This window comes from Chelon labrosus (genome assembly GCF_963514085.1).
Source record: "Chelon labrosus genome assembly, chromosome: 13".
NCBI lineage: Eukaryota > Metazoa > Chordata > Actinopteri > Mugiliformes > Mugilidae > Chelon > Chelon labrosus.
The window spans coordinates 26,881,914-26,905,708 of record NC_140346.1 but is presented as its reverse complement, the minus strand read 5'-3'; the positions used below and the strand labels follow the sequence as shown (position 1 = coordinate 26,905,708).

Sequence of the window (23,795 nt, the reverse complement as noted above, 5' to 3'; positions counted from 1 at the left end):
TATAATAGTCATATCAACCGCGAGTTCAATTTAGTTCAGTTATTTAATTTTGTTCCTTCGCCAGTTGACGATTGAAGTAATTGCTTCATCGTCCAGTTAGAGGGCGGTAATTCAACAAGGACCATTTAACCCGACCTGAAAACGTAGAAGAAGAAGTAGTAGCAACAGCAGCAGGAGAAGAAGAAACGTATTGTGGTGTTGCTAAACTGCAGTTTGTTTTGTGTTTTGCCTGCGTTTAAGATATCGATGACTTTTTCAAAATAACGGAAGTAATTGACAAAGAAGAGGAGCGGCTCTGACACATTTTGTAAACATGAAGTGAGTATTTTAACGAGAATAAAAACCGTCTTTCCAGACGACATGGGCTGTCACTGCTAGCTTGATTACACAAAGTTTAATGTTACCTAAATGACACACCTGAGCTAAGCTAATGCTAAATATGATTTTAGCAGCTGCAGGTTATCCAGGTTATCTTTTAGAAGTTTATTTGTTATTGTAATTTTGACGTAATGAGACTGCGTGTGCATTAGCTTAGCTTCATTTACACGTTTTGTTCATTAAAAGTCCAGTTTGTAGCCCGTGTTTCTGCTGTGAGATGCTAACACACACACTCCCTGTTTGTCCCCAGGCTCAACATTGAGGGTCTGCTGGTGTATTTTCCTTATGACTACATCTATCCTGAGCAGTACTCCTACATGCTGGAGCTGAAGAGGACGCTGGATGCTAAGGTGGGTGGTGTTGAAGTGTTCTTTTTTTCTACAGGATGCAGATATGAGCAGTCAGAGATGAAGCTGGATTGTTTAATTTTATCCTTACGACTACGTCCAACTGTATTTCAGAGTCTGGTTATAAGATAGTTCACGTGTTTTCTCATTCAGGCTGAAAGCAGCTCAATCATATCTGTGTATATTATAAAATGTGGGGTAAATGTTCTTTCATTATTGTGTCTGAGGAGATTCCTTTCTGAAGTCACAGTCTTTGTGTTACTCTGTCGTATTGTGTGACTCCTCTGGTGAAATGCCTGCGTGAACCTGATTGTGTTCAGGGTCATGGAGTCCTGGAGATGCCCTCAGGAACAGGGAAGACCATCTCTCTGCTGTCTCTCATCATTGCCTACCAGAAGGTGAGTTCAGTTTCTCTCAGACGTGCTGTGTCTTTAGGCTTAGCTGGAGTTAAAGTTTCACTCTGGGTCCACATCAGCTGATGACATGTGAAAGTCTTAACACGGTTTATACTTTCTCACACAGGCTTATCCTTTGGAGGTGACCAAGTTAATATACTGCTCCAGAACAGTTCCTGAGATTGAGAAGGTGAGTGAATGTCCAGTCGAATGTGTTTAAAATCAAAGCAGCAACAGTTTAATTTAACTTTCCTGCTGCTTGGTTGGAAGTTAAAATGTAATCTCTGCATCTTGAGTCATATTTATTTGTGCTCCGTCTCATGAGGTTGTGGAGGAGCTGCGGAAGCTGATGGAGTTTTACGTCAAAGAAACTGGAGAGAGCAACAACTTCCTGGCTCTGGCTCTTTCCTCCAGGAAGAACCTTTGCATCCACCCAGAGGTATGAACATTAACAGGCCTCACATACAACACAGAAACACTCAAAGCTGATTTATCACCAGCACAGTTATTTTTTTTTGTGGATGTACGACTAAGTTTATCTCTGCTTTGTGTCTGAAATATGACCTACCTTCACACAGGTGAGCTCTCTGCGCTTTGGTAAGGAGGTCGACGGGAAGTGCCACAGTCTGACGGCATCGTACATTCGTGCGCAACGTCACAGCAACCCCAACCTGCCCATCTGCCGCTTCTATGAGGTAACGACTCACCTGAAGTCTCGCCAATCTGAATTACTGGAAGCTTTCTGCAGAATTAAGATGTTCTCTGAGCTGTGTTTGCAAAAAGTGTGGGACTAGATGCAGTCTTGCTAAAAAACAAAAACTGATTTTCATATCAACATGATGATTAGACAACTGGTCACAGCCGACGTCCCACAGCAGCCGTAGAACAACGAAAACTGACATGAACTGACTTGTGTGTTACCTCACTGTTGGGATCTCTAACTGGGTCACAAACAATGAAAAGTACTCGCATAGCAAGTTGTAACTACAGACTATAGCTGGTGTCTGGTTTCTGGTTGTCTTCTGAATGGACTAACATGATCTCAGGTTCAGAGATTAATCTGATGTAGACTCACTGAGGTTCTGCAACATGAGAAATGATGTTTGAAGGTGGAAGTAAAGCTCAGAATCTGATCCTGAACAACTCGGCCATTAAAAAAATCCAATGTATTCATTTTCAAACTGACTGATGCAGACAAAGTTCATGTGGTTTATCCTCCTCTGTCGTAGGAGTTTGACGCAGTCGGCCGTCAGGTGCCTCTCCCTGCTGGCATCTACAACCTTGATGACCTCAAAGACTTTGGCAGGAGGAAGGGCTGGTGTCCGTACTATCTGGCACGGTATTCAGTAAGTTAATGGACAAATTTCAACAGTACAGATGTGAGAAAGAAAATGCTTGGGCGTAGAGTGTTTTATTTTAGTGGTTTATTTCTCTTATTAAAAGTTATTGCTCTTCCACGTTAAATTTTTTTGTAGTGAGAATCCATGTCCAACAATACCACAGTTAAGTTTAACAGACTAATAAACTGTAGTTGTATGTCCTGCAGCTCATCGTCTCTCTCCTGTCTCTTCAGATCCTTCACGCTAACATTGTGGTGTACAGCTATCACTACCTGCTGGACCCCAAGATCGCCGATCTGGTGTCCAAAGAGCTGGCCAAGAAATCTGTAGTGGTGTTTGATGAAGCTCATAATATCGGTGAGGAGGTGAACGTGTAGATTTAAGACGTTTAGTTGAGTTTCTTGTGTAGAAATTTAGAATTAGCTTTACACGAACGTTGGTGTTTCGCTCCCCAGACAATGTCTGCATCGACTCCATGAGCGTGAACATCACCAGACGAACGCTGGACCGCTGCCAGAACAACGTGGACACGCTGCAGAACACCATCCACAAGTACGAGCGACTGAACCGGCTGCATCCACGTTTCCACCAGAACGAGAAAGTGGAGGTTGTTAGTCGGTCATAGATGATAGCCGTTGTGTTTCCTCTGCCTCTCTGATAGGATAAAGGAGACGGACGCTGCCAAGCTGAAGCAGGAGTACAGACGACTGGTGGAGGGGCTGAAGGAAGCTAACGTTGCCAGGGAAACGGACATCTACCTCGCAAATCCAGTGTTACCTGATGAAATTCTTCAAGGTTCGACGTCAATACTGATTTAGTTTTTCTGCTCTTATTCATTCCATTCTCTGCCCTGATTCTAGAAAAATACTAAGTTTAAAATGACACCTTGGTTAACTATCGTACTACTCATGAAATAACCAGCCACATAAAACCACAGAAGAAAAAACTTTAGACTGTTTACAACTTCTTTACTGCTTGTGGTAACAGTTTTAGTGAGACAAATTTTAGTGTTATAGCTTCATCAGAGAAAAAACAGAAGTCAAATTGCTTTTAGGAATAGAAAACATTTGTGGTGTTTCTTCTTCCTCAATGATCAAGAAATGAATTAAATTCTTACTTCCCAACAGAAACGTCACAGCCAAGCCAAACTTCTCAGATTAGCCCAACTCTACAATGTGTTTTTGACCGTTTCCAAACTGAAATAAAATTTTAGTTTATGCGTTTATGAATTTTATTTGTACTAAAAGCACTTTACAGTCTCAAAACCGTAAAGCTAAGGCTCCAATAAACTGATCTTTCTTTTTCTCTCTCTCTCTCTGTCAGAGGCCGTCCCTGGTACGATCCGCACAGCCGAGCACTTTGTTGGTTTCTTGAAACGTTTCCTGGAGTATCTGAAGTCTCGTCTGAGGGTCCATCACGTCGTCCAGGAGAGCGCCCCGCAGTTCCTCAAAGACATCTTTGAGAAAGTCTGCATCGACCGCAAGCCTCTCAGGTCTGTTTTGGCCTCATAACTGAAATCCTACAAGTCTAATCTTTATAACCTCATTCAGTTTTCTTCACTTTCCCATCTTCTCTTCAGTCCCTTCACCACCTGTTTAAGCATTCATTTATTTATTAGCTAACTTTCTCCTGATCCTCATTCCCATTCTTCCTGTCTCATAACCTTGTACCTGTCCTCTTTGTGTCTCTGCAGGTTTTGTGCAGAACGTTTGCAGTCGTTACTGCGAACCCTGGAGATTGCAGACATCGCAGACTTCTCAGCTGTTACTCTCATCTCTAACTTTGCCACCCTTGTCAGCACCTACAGTCAAGGTACGGATACACTCCAGTCTGTCAAAGTCACATTTTAACATTTGGCAGATACTACACATCTCTCTCTCTCTCTCTGTAAAGGTTTTACTATTATTATTGAGCCCTTTGAAGACAGAACTCCAACCATCGCCAACCCCGTGCTGCACTTCAGGTGGGCTGGAACTCATGAATTATGGATTTAAAATTGGGAACCATAATTACTTGATGTTTCTTTTGGTGCTTCCTTTATAGTTAATAAATTTACCGTTAGACAGACGTTTGAGAAAGTTCTTACAAGACATGGAAATATCCTCATAAGAGGATTCAAGGTCATTGATTAGTCTGGTTGATATGAGACTCTGTGAGATCATGTCATGTTAATATGGGATGTTTTTTTCCATCTTTGTTCCTCTGTGTCTCCCTCTCAGCTGCATGGATCCATCTATAGCCATCAAACCTGTTTTTCAGAGGTTTCAGTCGGTCATCATCACTTCTGGGGTATGTTACACATCACAGTGGAGTAGTAATATCACTTTTGATTGCTAGCTTTTTGTGAATGAGTTTTTATTTATATACACCGATGCATTCATTGCTTCTCATCCTGAGTATCCTGAATATCTAGTCTTTCTTTTACCCTGAAAAGAAATAATGTTGTTGTGATCATTAGACTCAGTGGCTCGCCTCTAACCTCCCGTCCATCTGTTTGTCTCGCCTCAGACTCTGTCTCCTCTCGACATCTATCCCCGAATCCTCGACTTTCGCCCCGTTACCATGGCATCCTTCACCATGACGCTGGCTCGGACCTGCCTCTGCCCTCTGGTGTGTAGCTACGCTTGGACACACGCGTAGAAAAGCTGAGCTTGGTGGACGGCAAGAACACTTTTGAATTTGAGACATCCTGTCAAACTCTTTTTTTGTTTTTTTGTTACTCAGATTGTTGGCCGGGGAAACGACCAGGTGGCTCTGAGCTCAAAGTTTGAGACCAGAGAAGACTTTGGTGAGTAGAAACGTCTCTCATTATTTATTAGAGCGTCACGTCCCCGTATGAAGACATTAAATGTTTCCGTTTAATCACAGTATCTCACTACAGAACAAAAACAGTATCAGTCTTCATACATATCTGTGTTTTTCTTTCCCAGCTGTGATCCGTAACTATGGCAACCTGCTTCTGGAGATGTCTGCTGTTGTTCCAGACGGAATTGTGGCGTTTTTCACCAGCTACGTCTACATGGAGAACATCGTGGCGTCTTGGTATGAGCAGGTCAGTGTGAGCGTACAGATGCATAAGAACAATAACATGGAGTATGTCTAACTTTTATTTATTTAGTGTGTTATGTTTTGTTTTTACTTGTATCAGGGCATCCTGGAGAATATCCAAAGAAACAAACTGATCTTCATCGAGACTCCGGATGCTGCAGAGACGAGCATGGCTCTGGAGAAATATCAAGAGGTTTAGAGAGACTCCTGTTCTCTGTTTATTATTAAAGAACTTACAGAAACATTTACTGTGAGGTTCTCGTTGCTGCCAATTGATGGTAATGTTATGTGTCATCTTGCTGTTTTCCTTGTGACCTTTTTTCCTTTTTACTCTTCAGGCTTGTGAGAACGGTAGAGGAGCCATCCTCCTGTCTGTGGCCAGAGGAAAAGTGTCTGAAGGAATAGATTTTGGTAAAAAAAAAACCTCTACATGGTTATATGTAACAAGATGCAGCAAACATTAACTTGTTCAACATGTTAAATTATATTAATCTTGTTCTGTTTTCTGTTCAGTGCACCACTTTGGTCGAGCTGTCATCATGTTCGGAGTGCCGTACGTTTACACGCAGAGCCGCATCCTAAAGGTCAGAACTATCACTGTGTCCGAACTCTTTATTTGATGTCCCACAACAGAAAAGTTCATTTTGTAGGTGGAGAAAATGATAGTGTTGTGACAGTTACTACAGCTGTCTGTGATTATGCAAAAATAATAATGATCATTTGTAAATGTGCAAAATCTCAATTTCCTAAACTGCTGGAAAAGAGTGCACAAGGCCGTTTTATAATTTTGTTATAATGTGAAGATTTTCTAATATGCAGCCTCATTCAGAGTCATTTTTGTGTCAGACTGCATGCATGTTATTAAACTTTATCTCATGGCAACTGAGGTCTCGAAAAGTTTGTAGATCAGGTAAATAGGCTTGGAAATCTAAATCAGTGAGGATATCAAAGGTACAAATATTTCTTTAAACTGGTTTTGTCTGTGAAGTTTGATATCAGAAACAATACTTTTAAGATTTACCTCCTATCAACAGAAAACAAGGGACAAGCAGGGATATTTTCATTTATTAATCACATCCATTTCTTTGCCTCCGTCTGCTCATACCTTCCCGGTTTAAGAATATTTTTTCCTCTCACTGAAACACACGATTCAGGCTCGGCTGGAGTACCTCCGGGATCAGTTTCAGATCAGAGAGAATGACTTCCTGACCTTTGATGCCATGAGGCACGCAGCTCAGTGTGTGGGCAGAGCCATCAGAGGCAAGACCGACTACGGGCTCATGATATTTGCCGACAAGGTCTGTGATGTTTGAATATTTAATGTCCTTCTTGGCGTCACCTGGCTTCACGTCCACAATCCACTGATAGTTTGCTCTAGCTGAGCTCCAATGGAGGGAGTGAAGATGAGTCAGTATGAGGTGATAGAAGCTGTAATGACTCCCTGCCCTCCTCCACTCCGACAGCGTTACGCCAGAGCAGACAAGCGTGGAAAGCTTCCTCGCTGGATTCAAGAGCACATCAGTGACGGGAGTTTGAACCTCACCGTGGACGAGGCCATCCAGCTCTCCAAGCACTTCCTGCGGCAGATGGCTCAGCCTTTCAGACAGGTACAAGCTGGGATGTTTTCTTTTTTCCACTGCTAACCAGGTAGTTACCTAGTCTAACGGTACGTTTAGTAGGTTTTGAAATAACAAGGTTGTCTTCAAAACAAATCAAGTTTGAACATTTAGTGTAGTTTGAATTGTGCAGCCGTGAATGTGAATCAGAAAGCTGATTTGTGGCACTAGTTGTGAATAATTAAGAAGAGTTAGTAGCGCCATCTTAGTAGGACACAGAAAACATATTATTATAATAAAACCTCCACTCTTACACACTCTCTCTCCTCTCCGTCTCTCCAGGAGGACCAGTTGGGTCTGTCTTTGTTGACTCTCGAGCAGCTGGAGTCGGAGGAGATGCTGCAGAAAATCGCTCAGATAGCTCATCAGACTTGAAGGTGACCTGCACTGCGTAATGCCATCACCATAGCAACGCCCTTCATCAGCCGCTATCAGCCCGACATTAGAACCGCAAGTACAACCTGTAGAGAGCTCACAACCAGGACAGCTTTACTAGATTTAGGACGTTATCACCAAACAAAAACACCATTAAGAAGTTATTTATGTCGTATTCATATATATCAAACACAGGTTGGTTCAGCTCTGTGGTGACAGTGAGGATTTCTGGCAGATGAGCTGCCTGTAAGATTAAACGCCATCGAAGGCCTGAGCCTCAGAAAACTGCTCAGTATTTTAGAGTTTAAACATATCGTAAAGGTTTGCCTGGTAAAACACCCTGAACATGACATCATTCCCTTGTCAGGATGTATTTCAGTACCGTTTATGACTGTTCATTGTATTACTCACCTGTAAACTGCCACTTAAACCAATCAGATCTGTTTTAAATATTAGATCTGTTAATTTTGGCCCAGAATAGTCAAAGCAGATGTTGATGCAGCATTTTGTAAAAGCCAAATCACAGATGCAACACAAAACAAATTGACATGAAAGAAAAACTGAAAGTCTCAATATGAGATGTGCTAGTTTACAGCATTCTCAGTAGTTAAATTTTTTTTTCTTTTGTTTTGATAAGTGAGATGTGTCAGTAAGTTACAGAGGGTCAATGAATCAGCATGTGGTTGGTCTATATAGTGTCTGTCATACAGACAAACCTGCTGTTAGTTTCCTTTGCTACTGTACATAAGTTTTATACTAAACATGAATATTTGTCTGTTTTCCAACCAGACAGTTGGAATATAAATGTTTGTATTCAACAGCCGACTCAGGTTTTTCTTTAAAGTGTTTTAATCAGGACAATGTGTTTGTTTAAAGACTTATTTCTCCGCAGACAGCCTTCACAAAATACCTACACAAGAGTTCCAGTGTCGTCTTAAAATTTATTTCAGCTCAAGTTTGCAAATATAAAATACAAACATTCATCTTTATCAGAATAAAACACCATCAGAGGAGCTTCTACGTACTTTACCCCTCTGATTTTATACGTAACATTCTCACGTGTGCTTCGTTAAGCTGGTAACAGACTGTAGCTTCTACAGCGACTAAACAAACAGCAGTGACATCTTCTACCACAGCAAATGTACAATCAGTCCAGATAGAATATGATGAGAGTCCTAAGAGGAGTGTTATTGGATAAAATGAGGATCTGGTGTTAAAGAATCCAATATTTCCAAGCAGTGCTCTTATTTGCTTCTGTATTTTTGTTTATTTTCAACATTCACGAGTATTAAAGTATGTTTAAAATGACTGTTTAATGCCCAAAGTAAAGCCATAAAATGTTTGAGACCGTTTAGCAACTAGAAGCAATTAGCTCAGCAGAACAGATGTGTCATTTAAAGTTAGTTAAAACTGTTTAATAGTTTTTTTTTGTGGATTTTAGGCATTTCAGTGAATAAGCACAGATGTAAAATGAAACCTGAAGGTAGTCTACGTCAGTTGTCGTTTGTTAATGCTACATTAAGCTACTTCCACCATAGTGGAGCAGAAAGTCTCCGGAACAAACCATCAGCTTGTCCAATAGTTTTAGCTTCTGTTCGCAGAGACACTAATTTCCTTATTTATTTATGCTAGCCAGATCTAATTTGTCTCTTTGCATAAAGTCATATTATCGCTGATGTTTGCTTCATAGTTTATTCTTCACCGTTGTCCACAGTGAGTTTGATATTTCTACTAGAAAAAAAAAAGTAGTGGAAAGGCGAGTTGGACGTCATATCAGACCAACGCTGGCTACGTTTACATGGACGCTGGTCTTCAGACCAAAAACACTTCATGTAACCACCTCAATCAAAACAGACCGGCCCTGATCAGAAGGAACGCCTAATCGGATTGAGAGGAGAGGTGTAAACCTTTTCAAAGATCTGTTCATTAGAAAAATATGAGCTCCCAATAATAACTCTGTAAACTGATTATTTTATTTAGCGTCCACGTAAACGCAGCCACTAACATTCAGGCACACAACAGCGACTACAAGTATCCAGAAAGCTTTGGAAGTGGTTTCTGATTAGACGGTCGACAACTCAAGATGCAACAAATACGAGATGGCTGAATACTAAAATGTGTTCGTTAGATGGAGGATTTACCACCATGAGAATAAGTAACTACAAACATAGAATGTGCAAAATTATCCAGTTTTTAAAAAGTTGGATATGTGCCTTTTTAGAGCTGGTGTTAATTTTTTTTAAATGGTTCAAATCACATGATGAATTTCTTAACTTTAGTTTTTTTAGTTGTTTCCTTATTTTGATAATGTGGAATGTCAGAACTGGACTGTGGTCCAACACAGTGGAAGTAAACAAATCTTTGTTTTTATGTTTTAGGTTTCAACAACATGATTAGAATGACCGTCACATTTTAAAAGGCAAAACGCATCTATTACATTTATAAATAACTTCATCAACAGTATAAACTTAGCTTAAAGTTTCTCCCTCGTAAACCAGACGTAAAGATCACAAGCTGACAAACGCGTCATGTTTTGATCGTTGTGCAAACGACTTTACATCCCCGTGCTTCTCAAACGAGAGTTTATACAATTTAAAAAAGTAAAGTTTGTGTGCCTTATTTAATAACTCAATGTCAACTGGAAAGTTGCTTAGAAGGGCACACTAGCATGAGGAACACTATCTCATGCAGGTGTGGTTTTTGGAAGAATGTAAATTGTGAAGTTTTCTTCACAGTGTAATGGGAATACTTTAAAAGTCATTTAAAATAGTTTGTGTTTCACATAATAATTGACGGTTAACTTGTAATTTGGAAACTGATGTTTTAATCTAAAACCAGGAATGAAGGAATATTAAATTTCAAGTGATGAGGAAGGAAATGTTTTAGTGCAACGAAGACGTATCAAGGTAGATTCAGTGTAGGACCCTCACCTCTCGTCTCGTTTGAGACATTTATCATTGTTATATCGAAAATATTTATTTGCTGTTTAAAATATCATGTTTGTGACACTTTTGTCCTGAGGGGATTCAAAGTGGTGAATCCACTCTGACATCTGATACGATCCACACAAAGCAGCATGTTTAGTCTGTGTGTGTGTGTGTGTGTGTCCAGTTGTCTTTGAGATGTTGCATTTAGAGGGAGGGTGTGTGTTTGTGTGTTAGCTTGTCCCACCGAGTGAGCCTCGTCTCGTCAGACTCTGCGTGCTGGAGCTCAGGCCTCGGACGTCCGCCAAACGGCCTGGCTGAGGAAGACAAACAAACACACAGGACAGATGTTGGTGTGTTGGGTGGAGTCGATGTGCAGCTATTTTAAACGTGAGACTTGTAGATTTTCTCTACTCCTCACCTGGGCGCCGTCCTGACTCTCTCTGGCTCCAACGTTCAACACATTCAGAGAGTTTGCCCTCTTCATCCTGAAAACAAGACAGAACATCAGAAAGAACTCAAGGAGAGAAGTCGACAGCCTGAAAGATGAAACGAGTCACAAGCAATTTAAAACCATAATCAGGACATTTCACTTAAAGCTACCGTCAGTTTAACATCTTTATAACAGCATTACCCAGCATTCCTTGGGGTTGTCTCCTCCATTCCGACTCCTTTCAGCTTGCGCACTAGTTTCTCGCTGCTTCGCCGTATCGACTCTCTGAGTTTGGTGAAGGAGCCGCTACGTTTCAGGTTACCGAGTCCGTCCTGTCTGCAGCCGCCGTCCTCAGCTCCAGACCAGCTGGGACGACCGTCACCTGGAGGACAAGACGGATAGAATTACCACCTTTAGATTGAGGAGTATTAAACATTAAAAAATAATTTTCCATCTGTCACTACCTTAAGAGTGGACTAAAACTTTTGAATCTTTCAGGGTAAAGTTATGAAGCCAGCCCAACTTCCCCTGTCAACAACATTTTTGTGGGGTGTTTGTCTGGAGTCTCTCCGTTGGGGAAATGATCTGCCGGGTTAATCAAAAATGGGTGGGGCTTTATGTGGTGATGAGACAGAAAGCTAACAGCAACAGTAGTCTTAATTGTTATGAGCGTCTTGTATTTGAATTTGTTTGCAGAGAAACTGGTTGGAGGACTATCCAGTTGCATGCAGATTTGTTGGAAAACGCCCCATAATGAAATGCAAACGGCGTGTTACCTGACTCATTTATGTCCATTTACAGAGGTGACCTGAATGTCTGAAACATTCACAGACACAATGGATTGTCTGTTACTCTTGTATAAAACGTGTGACAAATTAGTTCCAGGTTATCTGGGAGGATTCTCAGCTGTGTCATGGTTATGTCAACTTACAAAAACCTAAGCGTCAAATTAAAATATATAACATATACACACGAACACACACACCGTACCTTCCACAGATCCAAACTCCTTTTCATGCGCTCTGGTCAGGATCTCTTTGTAAAGAGCTTCAGCTTGTCTATATTTCCCCTGCTTAAGATAGCACGACGCCTGTGGACAAAGAAAGAAACGGGATGATGTGTAAAATAAATATAGTTCCATTAACAGCGCTCATGTTTGAAACCAGTTTCTAATTTAGTTTCATCACCTCTGTAGTTTTAAAAGCTTGTTCTGATTTGAATATGACAAACATTCAGACACTTCCTCTCACCAGGTTGTTCTTGGTCTTGGCCACGTTGGCGTCGTCTGGTCCCAGTTTGCTCTGGTAGATGTGCAGAGCGCGTTCGTAGTATTCCTCCACCTCCTGGTACTTCCCCTGGTTCTGACACAGCAGGGCCAGGTTGTTCAGCTGCTTGGCCACATCTGGATGATCTGTACCCAGAACCTGTACCCATACAAATACACAGAGTGAAACACTTTGTTATTTCTGGAACAAGGATGGAGGCTGGTACGGGACAAGGCAGAGAAGATCTGGACGTTTCCTCAGAGTTGTGCATGCCTTTAATTGAGCATTAAAAAATAATAGACAAATAGTCTAAGTTGAGGACATTGTGGTGGGTAGGGACACAGATTTTAAATTAAAATTAAAGAACATTAAAGATTAAAATTATTATTAGATTAGGTTGGATGAGTTACATAAGAAAATCAAATATGCACCATAATGTTTTCTCACCTTTTCTCTGATCTCCAGAGCTCTTTTACAAAGTGGCTCTGCCTCCTTGTATTTTCCTCGTTTCCCATAAAGCACCGCCAGATTGTTGAGCGTTGCTGCAACCTGCACCCACACACAAAAACAAATGCTGTTAATTATATTACAAACAAAGCTTCATCTTAATCACAGGGAACAAGGGAACAATTAAAAAAATGTCAACGAGCAACAAATGACGTTATAATATCTGGTATGATTCATCCCTCTGCCAAACAAGTTTTATCTTTGAAGTTTAAATCAAGTTGAATTAAACTGTCTCACTAGAAGTTCTTTATGTAGGATTTACTGGTGGAGGGTAACTTACAGCCGGATGGTCCATTCCTAGAGTTTTCTCCCTGATCGCCAACGCATCGTTCAGCAGGTTGGCTGCTTCTTTGTATTTGTTCTGGTCTCTGTGGAGAAACATATTCCCACTCAGATCAGAGCTTCTACATAACATTGCTTTGTCTTAACTGAAGATTTTGAATGTTAAATCAGTTTTTAGAGACATTTCTGAGTGATCTTAACAACTTAAAATGTCCATTAACGGAGTTGTGGAAACTTGTCGGAGAAAGTGATTGATCACCTGTACACCAGCGCCAGTATATTCAGCATGGTGGCTACGTCTGGGTGGGTGTGGCCCGAGGACTTCTCCAGGTCTTCCAAAGCCTGTTGAGACACGATCGTCAACCAGAATGGATCAGTTTAGTCCTCTGGTGCTTTTATTTTGATAAGCTGCTGTTAACAGATCCTGTATTGGGGCAGCAGTTGGGGATAGAAGCCCCTCCTCACCTGTTTGCACAGTGGCACCGCGACCTCGTATCGACCCTGGGATGCGTACTGGATGACCAGGTTGTGGAGCGTCCGGAGGCGGGCGGGGATCTCGTAGCCGCCCTGCTGAGCTGCTGCTGCTGCACTGCTGTGGTGGGGCTGGGACACTGAACAACAACAAACAAAGAGAAAATTGTTTAATTTGTTATTTTTCTTCATAAATTACAAACGATCTGACATGATTATATAACCAAGAAATTAACTTTATTGTTGAGTCAGATTTAATCTATGTCAACTCAACTAATTTTTTTTTTATTATTTCATTGCAGCTTTAAATTCTTCTGCTCAACGTCTGTTGCATGTTTTTAAAGATTCAAGTCTTCATTATGTCCGTCACTGTGCTCGCCTCAAACAGATTCACCCTCTCCGTTGAGTGCGTGTGATACAGATGCTCAAAATGCAACATCAGTGTTTGAAATCTGTTTGTTATGTGTCACAAATAAAAGCAGCAGCGTAGTCTTCAGACAGATCAGCATCTACTCACATAGAGTGTTATATTCTGAGCTTTTCAGACCCCTTTCATTGTGTCTTACTTGAGTTTTTCTGTGTCACTTTGAATTTCGCCTATAGGGGATCAATAATTCTACATCTTATCTTAAATTTGACAAATTTTGAACAAACATTTGACTTTGGTAGGGAGGCGGTAACATTATGAACCCACATTTGACACCCCAATAGCCTTACTCTGAGACTGTTCTTCATCCTCAGCAGGAAATAGGTCATCCAGAGACTCCTTGTTGGAGGAAGTGTCTTTGTCATCCTGAAAGAAGAGAGAAACACTCAAGTTAACTCAGAATATAACAGAAAATCACTGTATTCACAGCACCAATGTTAACAACTAACCAAAGCTTCACTATAATTTAACTCCTAGTTTTTATTTTAGAACAGTCTAAGGCAGTTTTATTCAAGCTGTAGCGATCATCTGTTTATGCCCAGCAAGCTCTAAAAATCTCAACTGGGAATAAAGTGCAGATAAAAAGCCAGATTATTCCCCCAGGAGTTTGTTGGAGACCAAAGCAGACGTAAACGGAAAGTAAATATTCAAACGACTCCAAAGTGAATGATAAGTTGTTCCATGTCCATGGCAACACACCTGCAATTCTGCTGCGTCAGGGCTGCACATCTGACGTCCGTCTATGCAAAACATAATTAAACAGCTTTACTAGATCTCTTTAAATATCGGCTGCAGGTCCCCATTGGTCTCTACAAACTGTCTCCTCAGGTTAACCAAATTTCAGAACAGTGGTTTCCTTGAACATACACACAACAGCCTGATAAAAGTGCTCAAAGATCTAATTCATGGTGCAGAGCAGACTCTTCTCATTACTCTTACTACGCTGGTTTTCTTTGATGCTTTGTTACTATAGCCTCCTGCTGGCTGGTAAAGAACGGCAGACAATGCATGTCGATGTGTTTGGGTTTGCATGTGATTTTCCTCACCGGTGGCGGCTCGTCCTGGTCGTATTTACGTAAGGAGGACATGAACTGGAGGTGTCTGTTCTGCTCCTCCAGGGTGACCACCTCCTGCTCCTTGCTCTGAAGCCGCTGCTGAGCACCGGCCAGCTCGTCCCTCAGCCACTGGTTCTCCTGACAGAGACGACGCACCTGAGGAGGACGTGGGACAGAAGGATTAGATTAAAAATAAGGAGGGAAAGAGATGGGAAGAGAGAAAAGGGACAGGACAGGACAGGAGGAGGACAGAAAAGATGATAACCAAAGAGAGAGGAGGAACAAAGGGATGAGCATTAAGAGAAGAAGAAGGGCAGAGTAAAATAAGTAGAGGAGGAAAATAAAGAAGTAACTATGGGATATTATGAGGAGAAGATGAGGGAGAATTTGAATCAGCTTTGACCAACAGAAGAGCCTCAGAAAATAAAGTATGTATGAACACAGTGTCTTTGTAAGTTTCTGTGAAACTCACCTGAGCTCGGAGCTTTTGTTTCTCAGCCTCTAGTGAACCGAGGTGAGCCGACAAAGCCATCATCACCTGGAGGGAAGAAAACATCAAAATTATAACTTCAACTGATAATAAATTTAATTTATAAACCAAACTTAAGACTCAAAACAAAGTTCACAAGACAAAAGTAATGGGGTGTACAAAAGGTTCTAATGTAAAATAATATTTAGCTGCATTTTCCTAATGGAGTTCTAGTCCTACAGACATTTACTTGACCTGGTAAACTCTTATTTGGTGACTGAGTTTCTCTCATTCATATCACTTGTGTGCTATTTGATGCAAAAACATTTTTAGGATAATACTTTTTAAGTATTTATTCTTTCTTCTTGTTTTTGTCTGTTTTCTTTTGTGGATTATCTACTTAAAATGGTAACGCTCCGTGGAGCCATGTTTTTACACTGTCAGCACCACAAAGTCAGGTGAGTGGTTTATTACCCGTCTTTGTGTTTTTTTGGTTTGAAGAAGCTGGCTCACTTTTAACCAGAATAAATCAACAACATAAGTGCAGCTGCACAATTTCAGCGGATCAGATCAAATCCTTTAAACAGGATGACTAACAAACACATCACTGGAAATACACACAAGAGGTTATAATTAAGTTCAGTCATTGGCAACAAGAACAAGAAACTCTAGTCTTTCTTTGATGTATATCCACCTTAAGTGATTTTTTTTTATTGCCAATAAGCAGATTTTCACCTAAAGTGAATCCTGTGTAAAAAAAATTTTATTTTGTTCCACTTTATTCAAAGCCATGTTGTACCTGTGCCTCGCTCAGCCCCAGCTCTATGCTCTCCAGGGACTGTTGGATGATGCCGCTCTTCTCCTGCTCCACGCTGCCGTTCTCGGAGGCGGCCCGGCTCTCCACCGCCTCCTGCAGGCTCTCCAGCAGGCTGCGGTTTTCTCCCCTCAGCGCCTCCAGCCCGGCGATCACCTGCTGCGTGCTGCACAGAATCTCCTCCGCCGACAACATGGCTCCTGCTCTGAGGTTCCTGCTCTCACAGCAAATGACCTGGAAACGACATGAATGGCAGAATCGTCATTGCAATATTTGTAATAGCAGTAAAAGGAAGAGCTGTACAACTAGTAGCAGAAATACAGAATGTATGAGAAATAGTGATATTAGTAGCCAACAGCAGCATTAACAGTGAAGCCTGGTGCTATAGAATATGAAGACTGAAAGAGGAAAAGAGAAAAGAGCAGAAGATAACCAAGTTCAGTTCACAACTGTCAGCAGCTTTAATAAACACAAACTTATGATGGTTTTTCAGTTTCTTCTTTTCTGATTTGAACTGAGCTGTAAGTCAGAGAGGAGAAGCAGCCGTCTGAACTAAATACAGATGTTACAGCACCTCAAGGGCATGCAGGAGTTTCCTCTCCAAACTATGAGTTGATATACGCCTGATAAACATGCATCTGCATATGTAACTATATGTTCTATATTATGCTTGTGTGTACTTTAATTGTGTTTATTTTGTGTATTTGAACTGTGTTTTAAACAATTCTGTACGGTGACCTTGAGTGTCGTGAAAGGCGCCTATAAATAAAATGTATTATTATTATTATTATTATCTATTTCAGCCTGAATCAAAAGCTGTGTTGTTTTAACACCTGAGTGGCAGAAGTTTAAAAAATAACCTAATAAGCAGGTTTTCTTATCCTGGCATACAAAGATACAACCTGAAAGAGATGCAAAGTGACCATGAAGGAACACAAGAGAGTGGAGATTAAACAACACGTCAAAGCAACACAGAATGAGCACAGAACAACTACAAAAACTCAAAGCAACAAGGCAGGGATGCAAATTGTGCACAATGAGATACAATACTGCTAAACCAATGTAAAGAGACATAAAGCAACTCAAATTACCACTACAAAGCGACATAGAATGATGACTAAATGACATTATGGGATGCAAAATTACCACAGTGGGAAAATATAACCACACAGCGATGCTAAACCGTTGAAAAGAGACAAAAAACTACCTCAAACCGACATAGAATGACGACAAAAAGGCCAAAGCAACCATAAAGGGATACAAAATGTGCACAGAGATTCACAGCAATGCCAAACCAATGCAAAGAGACATAAAGCTCAAATTACTTAAAACCACTACAAAGCGACATAGAATGACTACTCAAGGACATTATGGGATGCAAAACAACCACAATGAGAAAATACAACCACACAGTGATGCTAAACCGTTGCAAATAGACAAAAAGAGACAAAAAAGGCGAAAAGCAACCAGAAAGGGATGCAAAATGTGCACAGAGATTCATAAACAACCACAAAGAGACATTAATTACCTCAAAGCAACATGGAATGACTACAGAAAGACACCAAGGGATGCAAAATGATCACAAACAGACTTTACAACCACCACAAAGAGACATTTAAGCGACCAGAAACAGATTCAAAAGAGGACCAGGAAGAGTCGCAACACAACTACAAACAACATGGCGGTGTGATGGGGGTCTTTCACAAATTTAATCCGTCCATGTGTTCATACAGTATGACTGGATGTGTGTGTGTGTGTCCATCTGTCAGTGCAGACACAGGAAACGGTCACATACCCCATGATACTTAAAAATAATGCTGGACTTTGGTGCCATTTGGGATCTTTATAAAAAGCAGCTGATCACAATATTAGACAATGAAATAGAAAACCTACAGACACAGACACACACACACACACACACACACACACACACACACACACACACACAGTATCTAAGCGCTTTGTTTACTGTGGGCGGCGCAACAGTTCTCAGCGTCAGTCTGTCAGGAATCCTGTATATCTATGTTAATTTAAAGTAAACTCAAACCTGTCACCTCATATAATTACAACTGCGTCACATTAGGAAACATTTCTATTTATTTCTCTAATTAAATTAAATGTGTCTGCAATGAAACATCACCGGCTGCTGTCGCTACAAGACATCAGCGGTAAATTAATAATCCTGCACCAACATGAAGCTGTAAACATGCAAATACACACAAGAACCTTCATTTCAGATCGACACAAAGTTATTTATAGCCTACCTGCTAAAGTCCAGGCTCCCGGTGCGCGGTTCCGTCTTTTTTTATCCACTCTGAGCTATAATTATTATTTTTGTTCGTGAAGTAGAAGCTGTCAGTGGCAGGCGAGCATTTCTACTCACAGTAACTTTGACTTTATTTGGTGCTGAACAGGTGGGACGGTGAAAACCGGAGGCTGTAAATCATCCACCTGCCGCCTCCTCGGCTGTCAGCTCCTCCTGTCATCACAAGTCCAGCAGCGGCAAGCTGGCGTCAGCAAGGCCGCCACTTCCGCTTCTCAACTTCAAAGTAAAAGTCTTGTAAATTACGCATTCCAAGTGCTTCAGTTTAGTTAAAGAAAAAATGTGAAAAGTGATTGATTTCAAAACAAATTATATATTTTTTATTTTGAGAAGGTCTTATTTGTCTTAACAGTTTTAGTTAGTTAGGTGTACTTTTACATTAGAATATAAATGCCTTACATGGCAGCCATTCTTGCTTTTTCTTTATTTTCTTCAGACAAATCTTCAGACAAATCTTAAGAAAACTTAAGTCAGGTGGATCTTAAATTTCTGAGATTTAATAGTCAGCAAACACACAAACAGGATATTTAAATAAAAATAACAGAAATAAAATGTGTTATTTGGTTGGTGTTTTTATTACTTTCTTGCTTTAAATTGACCACAGACCAGTGTTTGTGTATTCCTTGTACATACAACTAACTCCTCATCTCACATAAAATTCATTTTTTGCTCTAATATGACATACAGATAGATTTATTATTATTAGTATTATTATTATTATTATTATTAATTCCTACCTATTAAACACACCTGTCCATCATACTCACTACAATGCACGAAAACATTGCCATTAGGCAGCACAGCATGAGAAAACAATTAGATTCTTATCTTACATGGTACATATACACATATACTGGATAAAATTTACCTAAGTGGACCTTAACGTCACATCAAAGCCTTCAAAATAGTTTTGAATCACTTTTATTTTGAAGGCAAATTCTCATAACTTCCTATATTTGTCCCGCTATGTTTACTTTACTTGACGCACCCGAGAAGCTTACCTGATCCCATATTTCCCATCATACACCGCGGCACCGGGGCTGGCCGTGATGGTTTGTCCGGGACAAGGCCACCTATCTGCCGGAGAGATGAACTGCCTGCAGAAAGAGAGAGAGAGAGAGAGAGAGAGAGAGAGAGAGAGAGAGAGAGAGAGAGAGAGAGAGAATGTATTATCTGACATTTTCTTAACATAATCCATTATAATGTTTTAATTTTGAAATCATCCTCATGTACATGTACACTTTTGTTTAAAACATTATATTATTGATTCAAATACACATTAGAAAACTCGTCCGTTAATTAAAAGTGAATAAAATATATTGTCAGTATTTCTGTTTGTCCTGTGTCTACATGCACACACATACTTCAAGCTTCCCTCTGAGCTGTGATTGTGTTGTTTCTGTATTGTTGCCACCTCATCACAGATTAACACAACGTCCATTCGGGCAGATTAACCGGGGGGTCTCTCTGTATGTTTGTGAGCCAGAGGTCAGCCAGCATTAGTCTCATTAATGTCCCATTAGCTCAGCTATGAGGGGGGAGCAAGGTTTAAGGAAACAAACAAACAATCACCTTGAGTTCCATTAAGACTTTACCGCAGCAGCGTTTAGGGTGAGTCAGCGGGGCGGAGGCTCGGCGGCTTAACATGAAACGTTTGCAAACCAGTTCTGTTATGTTGTTGCGTGTGGCAACAATTAACTGGAAGACAATCATGTAAAAGGCCCCCACCTTTCCTGCACATGAGCATAAAGACTTCAAACAACATTTTGCATGTGAAGCAGAGCTCTTCAGCTGCTGCAGCCGCAGGATAAAGAAGAGAGGTGGCGGTATGGTGGCGTGGTGTCAGGAAAATAAGGTCTCACAACACTCAGCTGCTCCTCAAGAAGTTTCAACACAGACTATCCTTCTGGAGAAGGCTGAGAAAATTTAGTATGTCAACTAAAATCCTTAGCAACCTTTACCATTTCAGCCACAGTGTGGTTTAGAAACGCCACAGCTCAGGACAGGAAGGATCTCTAATGTGTGATAAAAACTGCACAGTTAATTTCTGGAGCAACCTTCATCATCATTACACATCCAAGGTTATCAGGAGAAGCCACAACATCACCAAGGACAGAACACACCGACAACACAACCTCTTTATCATCCTGCCGTCGGGGAGACGATATACGAGTGTGAAAACAAGGACAACAAGACTCAGGGACAGTTTCTACCCACAACGCCTCACTTCACCATCCCTACCACTGACTGTCTCTGTTTTATGCCTTTTACTTTATTTACTTTATTCAGCAGCACCTTGTTTTTATCAGCTCACACTGATAAACAAACACTATGAACTGTCATTCTACCAATATTCCCTCTTATAAATCAGCTTAATTGGGTCTTAATATAAATAATTCCATGCTTAATATAATTAAACTCAATAAAACAAGCCTGATCTCTACACAGATTAGTGTCCAGTGTTGTAACAGAACATTTAACACTACATTAGACACAAAAAGACACTCTCTGGGTCAACTTTTAATATTAAACACCCTAACACATGAACAGCAAACTGTTCGTCTCGTCACTTCCACAGGAAACAAATGCTTCAAGTCCTCGCCATGAAATGTGAGTAAAAACCTGCAGAGCAGCAGCTGATGACAGCCGTCTGACTCAGCTATGGATTAACATCAGTGGTGGATGAAACTGTAAACTTACATTTGTCTCAGACAACAGGAGGACGTGTGACAGCTGAAAACACAGCTCCATGAACAGATCAGCCTTGATTATGTACAGCTGGAGCAGTGCAGTGTAGTGGCAAGGAGAGGAGAAAGGGATTGTGGGTAAGTGAGTTTTTCTTGTGTGAGATCAGCAAGACGTCAACATAAGCATTTATATCCTTTAATATTTAAAACTAGTTGTGTACTTTATATAGTTTCTTACTGAAAAAGCAATTTCTTAAATATTCTTTGTCTATTTTAATATTGTTTTCTCAAACTTTACTATTTATATTTATGTGTTCTGACATGCAGTACATCCTTTTTATTCGTTCATTCATCTTCTGTAGCCGCTTGTCCTGTGAAGGGTTGCAGAGGGGGGCCTGGAGTCTATCCCAGCTGTCATAGGGGCGAGAGGCGGGGTTCACCCTGGACAGGTCTCCAGTCTATCACAGGGCTAACACAGAGAGACACTCACACCTACGGCCAATTTAGAATTACCAATGAACCTAACCAGCATGTCTTTGGACGGTGGGAGGAAGCTGGAGTACCTGGAGAGAACCCACACAGACACAGGGAGAACATGCAAGAACCCAGAACCTTCTGGCTGTGAGGCATCAGTGCTAACCACCACACCACTCTATGATTATTGCATGTGTTAGCAAAGTGAATCCTGTTCTGATTTTGATAGTTTATTAATTTCAAGCTGAGTAAGTTGAGCTTTTACTAGCAGAGTTTTATATTTCTAATGAACAGCTTCTGATAGAAATCATACAGTGATGTAAATACACTATAATTTATATGAAATGCGCAGTAAAAGAAATGAGAACTGAACCCCTCACTGCTGAAGGACCACCACATATTTCACATGAACCTCTGCAGGTCAAAGTCCACTCCTCCACCTTTGGCCTTGGCGCAGAAAATAGAAACAGCTCTATTTGGTCATCTGTGGCAGTCAGAGTATTTATCATCCAGGTCATGGTATATCCAAAAAAAACAAGCTGAAACAAGGACAAGACGTTTCATCCATGTAGCTTCTTCAGATCTAAAAGAGTGGTGGGGAGTTGGGGTTTAAATAGGAACATCTGCGGGGGGAGACCACCTGAAACTCACATGACCAGAGTCCGTTAAGGACCAGATACCCACCCGCTGCATTTGTTTAATTCTGCCTGTTTATTTTCTGTAAAGTTGACCACACCAGATCAATTGGTGTCACTTAAATGACAGAGGGATGACCAGCAGGGACAAACACTGCGTTAATGTGAAAAGATAATAAAATAAATCCCTCTAAGACTGTCCAGCCTTCTAAATCTTCTCCTAAACCCCACTGACCATTATAATAACTGTTAAGTCACTGATATTAAATGTGAATGCACGCTTTCACTCTTTTAACTTATTTTATGTTTTGCAAAACGTAGTTCACACACACACACGCGCGCCGGAGTCTAATGAGGCGTCTGAAGATCATGATTGAATATATCTCACTGGTTCATTTTGCTCTCGCCTCTCGGTGGCAGCGCTGAGGACACATTAGCATCTCTGCCTATCATTACAGTGTCACATCTAAAAATAACAACATCATTAATTATTCAGCTACGCCTCCTCACACGCGTAATACACTCAATAGCAGGTCCCTGACACACGGAGAAGTTTAACACAGAAAGACAGAGACTGAAGTGTGTGTTTTGTGTATTTCTGTGTGTTTGAAGCTGAATGAGGCATGTGCATGGTAGAAATATGTGCATGGACATATGTTTTGTATGCAGACACACCGGTTCTGAGAATTATGCAACACACACACACACAGAGCAGAGTCAATATGTTACAGCTGTCCTGGTCAACGTCCCACTGATGTAAAAATAGAACTAGATGCCTTCAAGAACAAATGGGAACAATGACACACACACGCTAGACTACTAGTCTACAGCTATGCTAACATGCTCATGGTGACGTGGTTTAGCAGGTATATGGTTTATAATTTTAGTTGCAGCCTGCTAACAATGCTAACGTTTGCTAATTAGTAGCAGCAAACACAAAGAGCAGCTGAACTGCACATTTCCAGCTTTGCAGGAATTTAGCTGGAAACCAAAGAACAGGACAAACTGTAATGAAACCTGAGGATCACCTACGATTTATCCTCTGGGAACCGTGCATATCAAGTGTCGTGGCAATCCATCAAGTAGCTGTTAAGATATTTCAGTCTGGACGAAGGTGGAACACCCTGCAGCCATGACACTGGTGGGTCCTCCACCTTGTGACAGCAGTGAAGGTATGAGACATGAGTTGAACATGAAATTATATATCGTGAATCATTAATATGTGTTCATCCTGGGTACAACGTGTTTTCTCTTCACAGCAAAAGATCAAATCACAACAGTTTACTGCTCTTGGCTTGCTCCAGTAAAATGAATTTCAGCAGTCTGCTTAAAGTGAAAGTGGATGAATGGACGGAGAGATGGAAGGAGGGACTGACTGACTGACTAACTGACTGACAGCTGAGTCGATGCAATTCAATCGGGAGAACTGGCACCAGAGAGGACCTGGTGAGGCGGCACTAAAGATAGAAATCCACGGTTCCCCCCTGAGCTCCCCTCACGATGAGCTCATGTTTCATTTCCACCTCACCA

At 40.9% G+C, this 23,795-nt stretch overlaps 2 protein-coding genes across 2 annotated transcripts; one reads left to right on the top strand and one right to left on the bottom strand.

Moving 5' to 3' along the window:
• Positions 1 to 8,317, top strand: ercc2 (excision repair cross-complementation group 2). Its single transcript, XM_084558530.1, has 23 exons — positions 1 to 318; positions 629 to 728; positions 1,046 to 1,123; positions 1,248 to 1,310; positions 1,446 to 1,559; positions 1,699 to 1,815; positions 2,350 to 2,466; positions 2,694 to 2,817; positions 2,916 to 3,012; positions 3,122 to 3,255; positions 3,784 to 3,952; positions 4,154 to 4,272; positions 4,354 to 4,423; positions 4,680 to 4,749; positions 4,969 to 5,070; positions 5,185 to 5,248; positions 5,391 to 5,512; positions 5,609 to 5,701; positions 5,847 to 5,919; positions 6,022 to 6,092; positions 6,663 to 6,806; positions 6,972 to 7,115; positions 7,407 to 8,317. Exons 1-23 carry the CDS (start codon positions 314 to 316, stop codon positions 7,497 to 7,499), a joined length of 2,283 nt encoding a protein of 760 aa, XP_084414656.1. The 5' UTR covers positions 1 to 313; the 3' UTR covers positions 7,500 to 8,317.
• A 109-nt stretch (positions 8,318 to 8,426) lies between these two features.
• On the bottom strand, positions 8,427 to 18,596 carry klc3 (kinesin light chain 3). The gene is made up of 14 exons (XM_084558531.1): positions 18,411 to 18,596; positions 16,132 to 16,380; positions 15,336 to 15,401; positions 14,855 to 15,019; positions 14,099 to 14,174; positions 13,376 to 13,521; positions 13,170 to 13,252; positions 12,909 to 12,996; positions 12,569 to 12,670; positions 12,107 to 12,280; positions 11,847 to 11,946; positions 11,058 to 11,238; positions 10,845 to 10,911; positions 8,427 to 10,740 (listed from the first exon to the last, which is right to left on the bottom strand). The coding sequence occupies exons 2-14, from the start codon at positions 16,339 to 16,341 to the stop codon at positions 10,657 to 10,659; spliced, it is 1,542 nt and encodes a 513-aa protein (XP_084414657.1). The 5' UTR covers positions 16,342 to 16,380; positions 18,411 to 18,596; the 3' UTR covers positions 8,427 to 10,656.
• Between the last annotated feature and the right edge of the window lie 5,199 nt (positions 18,597 to 23,795).

Bases quoted from the DNA above. Each gene is read 5' to 3' on its own strand.
- klc3 (XM_084558531.1), bottom strand. From the start codon at position 16,341: ATGTTGTCGGCGGAGGAGATTCTGTGCAGCACGCAGCAGGTGATCGCC. The intron at 15,020-15,335 runs GTGAGTTTCACA...CGTCCTCCTCAG, and splicing joins AACAAAAGCTCCGAGCTCAG to GTGCGTCGTCTCTGTCAGGA. The intron at 12,671-12,908 runs GTAAGTTACCCT...GTGTGGGTGCAG, and splicing joins TAGGAATGGACCATCCGGCT to GTTGCAGCAACGCTCAACAA.
- ercc2 (XM_084558530.1), top strand. The intron at 1,560-1,698 runs GTATGAACATTA...ACCTTCACACAG, and splicing joins ACCTTTGCATCCACCCAGAG to GTGAGCTCTCTGCGCTTTGG. The intron at 6,807-6,971 runs GTCTGTGATGTT...CCACTCCGACAG, and splicing joins TCATGATATTTGCCGACAAG to CGTTACGCCAGAGCAGACAA.